This window comes from Opisthocomus hoazin, chromosome 14 (assembly GCF_030867145.1).
Source record: "Opisthocomus hoazin isolate bOpiHoa1 chromosome 14, bOpiHoa1.hap1, whole genome shotgun sequence".
Taxonomy (NCBI): Eukaryota; Metazoa; Chordata; class Aves; order Opisthocomiformes; family Opisthocomidae; genus Opisthocomus; species Opisthocomus hoazin.
Genome location: NC_134427.1, coordinates 20,613,419 through 20,619,418, shown reverse-complemented (window position 1 = coordinate 20,619,418; position 6,000 = coordinate 20,613,419). Strand labels below are relative to the sequence as shown.

At 49.7% G+C, this 6,000-nt stretch overlaps 1 protein-coding gene across 4 annotated transcripts in view; it reads left to right on the top strand.

The window, feature by feature from the left end:
- Positions 1–764: 764 nt before the first annotated feature.
- The window catches only part of DCX (doublecortin), a 91,142-nt gene continuing 85,906 nt past the window's right edge, over positions 765–6,000 (top strand). For all 4 annotated transcript variants that reach the window (XM_009945226.2, XM_075435579.1, XM_075435577.1 and 1 more), the window contains exons 1-2: positions 765–963; positions 2,519–2,909. In XM_009945226.2, coding sequence (XP_009943528.1) covers positions 2,546–2,909 — 364 coding nt within the window. In that variant the 5' untranslated portion in view covers positions 765–963; positions 2,519–2,545. The remainder of the gene's footprint in view (positions 964–2,518; positions 2,910–6,000) is intronic.

The following is a 6,000-nucleotide window of genomic DNA, read 5'->3' as shown; positions in this document are numbered from 1 at the left end:
TTCTAAAATATGGATGGGACCAGCACCAGTGGGGTTAGGATTGGTGTTAGTGGTCCCGCTCTTCTAACAACAGGGTAGAAATCTCTATCCAGAAAGCAGGGGAAAGTGTGGTTTTTGGGTTTTTTTGCTGTAAAAGTGAAAGAGCCCAGTAAAATTTTGTAACAGCTGAGTCTTCCTGCAGTGGAATCAGAAAATAAGCTTCTCTTAATTTGGGATACGAGCCAGGTTGAATCTGTTGGGTTAAGCTTGTGTTGAATGACTCCATCCTGAACCCCTTGGGGATTTGAATGGACTGGGATTCAGAGCTCTGGCTGTGGCTTGTGTCCAATGTTAACGGAGTAAAATTATTCAGGGGTACCACATGCAGAACCACTGAGTGAATTCTCCCTTTCTGCTTGCCAGTGTAAACCATGCATGCTGTGTAAAACCAGTACAGGAGCAGGACTGTGCCCAGTTCCACTGGTCAACTTTTTTTCTTAGTTGCTTTCCTAACGTACAGGAGTCTTGTGCCAGCATCGCAGCACACTGTAGGATTGTAGCTGTGACCTCCCTGTACTGCTAATCCTGTAATACTGGTGTATCGGTCCCATTATGCTCTTTTTTCAGTGGGGCCAGATGCTTTCTTGGTGAAGCTAGGGCAAAGGGGAAACTTGGATCTTTCAGGACACCACCCCAAAACTTGCCCCTTTAAACTTTTTGTTTACCCATCTGCTAACATATCCAGAGCTGGAATGAACACACCCTTTTTCTCTCCGATGCAGAGAAGACTGCAAGCAGACAATTGATGATGAGAGCAAAAACCACTGAGGCAGAGTTACGGTGAAGGGATCGAACAAGGCACTAGGACCTAGGAGGCGTCTCATCCACCCTGGCAGGAATTTCTTGCTTGGAGCTCAGACAACAAAGGCAGAGTGAGCCTGGTTTTCTTTCTCTCAGCATCTCCACCCTGCGCGCTGAAAACCGGTGAGTAGAGATTTTCTGAGTGACTTGCATGCAGAAAAGTAACAGATGTTAGATAGAAAGGAGGGATCTTTCTCTGAGTACCTTGCAGCATCTGCAGTTCATTTTAAAATCAAAACCCCCTGCATCCTCCGATTCATTCCCGAAGTTGCTTGGATGTTTCATTGTTCAGTGCATGACACCAGACTGAATCCTCCCCAGTTAGCATCGATGGGAAAATGTTCCCAACTTGGGGTTTCTGTGCAGATCGCCTGCATTGTCATCTTCTGCTTTATGGCAGACCGGGGACAATGATTTTTTTCTTGTACAGGTCACGCTGACATTGTAAAAATACAGGGAAAGATCTTCGTTCAAATGTAAGGGGTGGGGAAGAGATAGCAACAGCTTTTCCTAGATTTATACCTGGCTGCCAAGAGCTGGTGTAAATCCCCTTTCTGCCCTGTGTTAACGTGCAAGCGACATACGTGAGTTGCATGTTCCTGGTTGTGCTGGGGGAGTGGAAGGGTCTTTCTGTCGCAGGGTTGGGGGTTCCTCCTCCTTTTGTGTTGGGGTTTGGCAGGGGAGGAAGGTTGCTTCTGAGCATAAACTAGAGACGGTGCAGAAATTCCTGCTTGCTGGGTGTCAGCTCGAGTCTCAGCTTCTCTGAGCTAGTAGCTTGTGCGGGGAGCCCCCCGTGCTCAGAACAATGAAAGGTGAGCGAGCAGGGGTGGCGTGTCCCTTGGGCAGGGGCACTTCCAGCAATTAAATCACTTAAGGCTGGAAGGGGGGGTGGTGGTGGCTGGAAATAGCCCCTTTATTTTCTCCTCCTCATTAAATGCGAGCAGAAATGCAATTGAGAGGAGACTCGGGCTGAAAAGAGCTTATCAAAGCCTCGTTTCACTGACAGATTTTTCTTTCCAGTCATTTCTTCTCAGATGTAGGCTGGTCCTGGGAATTGATTGATGGGCTAGGAGGGGGCTGCGGATAGGGGGAAGGGTGGGCTGGATCTCATTGCTAACCCTTATTGAACAGGCTGTCACAAAGAAACTGCTTATTCCCCTGTGACCATTCTTTCATAAATGCCAGTTTATTCTAATGTTAAACATTCAGATGCTCTGGTTCCTTCCGTGATTCGACAGATTGGAGGGCTGACTTACTGGGATCGCCTTGTTTTCTGTTGCCAAAGGAAACCTCACAGGGCTCAGAGGTTTAATTCATTGCCAACTGGTGTTTGGATGAGTTTTTTTGGGCCAAGTTGCAATTGCCGTGTATCCCCTTTGGCCCCAAGTCCCAATTCATGGCACTTTGAGAACTCCCAGGTGCAGGAGCAGACAGCTCTCTAGAAATGTATTCCCTGCCCCCAGCAGGGGGTCCCTTTCAAAATGCGAGGACCCCTCCTACCCTCAGTCCCCAGAATCGATACGAATCTGGGTCAGGGGAGGGGGTGCTTCCCAAAGACATCAGTCCTGCTCCAGACACAGCTCTTGCATTAGTGTAATTTTTCTCTTGGAATTGTGGTTCTGCTTGGCTCTAACCCGTCCCTTTGCACTCCTTCTTTCCCCGTCTCCTTCCTGCTCAGCTTCAGATCTTTAGGGTTCACCAAACTATGGAACTTGATTTTGGACACTTTGACGAACGAGACAAGGCGTCCAGAAACATGCGAGGCTCACGTATGAACGGGTTGCCCAGCCCCACTCACAGTGCTCACTGTAGCTTCTACAGAACCAGGACCTTACAGGCACTGAGTAACGAGAAGAAAGCCAAGAAGGTGCGTTTCTATCGCAACGGGGACCGCTACTTCAAGGGGATTGTATATGCTGTGTCCTCTGACCGCTTCCGAAGTTTTGATGCTCTCCTGGCTGACCTGACCCGGTCCCTGTCCGACAACATTAATCTGCCTCAGGGAGTCCGTTACATTTACACCATCGATGGGTCGCGGAAGATCGGGAGCATGGACGAGCTGGAGGAAGGTAATTAGCATCGCTGTCTGGTGCAGTGAGGAGGCGGGGTAGGAAGGGGGCTGCACCACTTGGCTCTGCCGCTAAGGTCACATCTCCTCAGGTGTGTGGGGATGCTTCTATCCCTGCCCATCTGGAGGGATGCAGGGGCTGGCACCCCCAGCGTGTCCCCCGGCACGCTTGCCTGGGTGCCGGTGTGGAGCTGGAGGATGTGTCCTGCTCTTGGCGAGACATGGCTGTGTCCATCGCTCAGGGGCTGGCTGAGGGTGTTCCCATGGCTGTCCAGGCGGGGGGGGGGTCCCAGAGGGGTGTGGGGGGGTGGCTGAGGAGTGATGTGGGTTTCCAGCTGGGGTGGGTGGGTATGAATGGAAAAACAAGGGGGTTTCATGTAGTGTGGGGGTAATGGGGGTGGGAGGGATTTACACCCTCCCTGTTTGGGGGTTGTTTTGAGGGGTTCGTGCATGGTGTGTGTGTAACAGGGGTGTGGTCAGGGGTGTCCAGGGACTCGGGGGGGGGGAGTGGTGTGGAGTGGGGTGTTGGGGGTGCATGTGGGGTGGGTATGGTGGATGTGTGGAAGGCGGGGTGTGGGGGTTTTTACAGTGTGTGGAGGTGTGCATTGGGAGGTCACACAGTGTATTTAGAGGGGGGAGTTAATGACCAAGGTGTGTGTGTGTGTGGAGAAGGGTGTTGGGGGGATAGGGGGGGCTAGCGCTTGGTGAAATTTGGAGGTTGATACCTGTATGTGGAGGAAGGTGGAAGGAGGGTTAATGGCAGAGGAGGTGTTGGGATTCCTTGAGGGGGTTCATGCACAGGGTGTGTGCTGGGGTTTGTGCTCAGGGAGTGCGTGGAGGTGTGTTGCCGCTCTGTGTGCAAGAGGGGGTTCTTGTGTGGTGATGTGTGTGGAGGGGGCGTTGGGAGTTCATGTGCTGCCTGTGAATACAGTTCGTGCAGGGTCTGTATGGCAGGGAGGTGTGTTGAGATGTGCAGATGGGGATGTGTAAGGGAGTGTATTTGCAGAGCGTTTCTACAGGGTCTGTGCGCTGGGGTGGGTTGCTATGGTAGCTCTGTGGGGGAGGGTGGGAAGGCATTCCCTGAGGGTGCAGGGGATGCTCGGGGCAAGGCTGAGTGCATCCCTGTATCCAGAGAGGATGTCGGTGTGCCTGTTCCTGAGTGTCACTTGGACTGTGGGAGGAAGGACGAGTCAAAAATCTATCCTTCTGTCTGGAGAGGGTGGTCTGGGGACAGGCTTGCTCCTGTGGAGCTCAGCTGCCAGCCTTGTCTGTGCCTGGGGAGCTCCCTCTGCAGCAGTGGGTGCTGCCACGGGTGCTGCCTTTCTTGGGGAGTGTCCGGAAGACCCCCGGGATGAAATTGCTGCATGGCCAGTCCTGCACGGCTGTGGGCAGGCTCTGCTGGTGGTGCAGCTAAGTGGGGTGCACAGGGGACGCCCACAGCCCCCCTGCTTTCCTCCGCCCCGAGCAATTCAGATACTCCATTCTTTGTGTGGAACTGGTACATCGCGATTACTCTGCTGCAAGAGGGGAGATGCTCTTCCCTGTTCGTGATCTTTTCCTCCAAGCAGATGACCTGGCTGATTTAATGACTACAGAAAATCCCCAAGGCTTTTGCCTTTGATTAAAGACAACGGCTGTGAGTGTGAGAGGCACTGAACGACAGGGGCAGCCTCAGCAGGGAGTCATAGTGTGACCTTGACTGAAACATCTCTCCCTAGAATTCTTTATCTGTTAGGTGGGATACTCATTTCCCCAAAATACTCCGTGGGGACAAGCATACAGAATAGATATTGGTTTCCCTAGAGGAGCTTTACTGGGAAGAAATTGCTGCCTTTCAGAGAGATGACGCAGTCCTAGTGGAGTTATTCTCAGCCCAGTTACAGCTGTCGAACGGAGGTGTGGCCTCCCTTAATTTTAGAGATTCTGCTGTATTTCATTCTGATCTCTTAATATGGCCACAGCCTATCTCTAATGGCAGTTCTCAGTCCTGGTTGTCCCAGGTTTTACGTAAATCTTCAGGAATAACTCCACAGGAGAAAATGCAGTTCTTTATTCTCCTTTTATACTATTCCTGCTTTTTGTCAGTGAAGTTAAGAAACCTTTAGTTGTTAAACCTGCTTTACACTGGGTTTTCCTGCAGGTGAGAAGGTACCTGTTCCTTGGAAATATTTTTCACTGGTTAAGGTACAGGCAGGAGATGCTGGCATTCAGGTTCTGGCTTTGTTCTGCCAAAATGGTATCTGGAAACAGCACTGGAGAAGTGGCACTAAAAAATAGGATTGTCTGTGTGGCTGTGTCCTCAGCAGAGCATCAGCTAGGAAAATACAGTCTGAGCAGAGTGGAAACAAAGGAATCCAGTGTTTGAAAATGCAGTAGATCTACATGCTGCTGCTGACAGTTTAATGATAACAATATCCCCATATTTCTAGGGATGGACCTACACCTCTGTTGTAGAAAAGCAGTGTGGGAAGAACAGTACTTCTGACTTATAATACCATGGTTGTACCCAACCTTGTGGTAAACTATGCTGTTAGTTTGGGTGTTTGTGTAACTGCGTGCTAGGTACATGGGTGGAAAAACAGAACTTCAGAGTAATTGCACTGTGACATACAAGAATGGTACATAAATAGTACATGTTTGCCATATAAATTAGCTTCCTGGTTGGAGACTGAGGGTAACTAAACCAAGTTCTAGTTGCTATAATGTGACTAATTTACTATGGTAATTTCCAATAAGCACGTAGAACCTAGGAAAAGAATGCATTAGAGAGGCTCATCTCAGTAGTTTGACTTCAAAAGCTGGTGAATTACTGATATTATTTCACATTTTCTAAGTACTTGATTACTTCTACATGATTTAAAAATGTGTATGGTGCAGTCTGAATGTACTTCTGGAGGGTAGAGAATGATACTGCACAATATCAGTGCACCTGAGGCAGACATTTCAGGTGAACAAAAACCACTTGGTGTGCTGCCAAGTAAACAGGACTTGAAATAACCCTTTTCTTTGGTCTCCAGACTCAGTTTTGGTAGTCTTTTCTTCCCTGGCATTTGGGGTCATTCTCATAAGGTTCTGGATGGCTGTTTTACTTC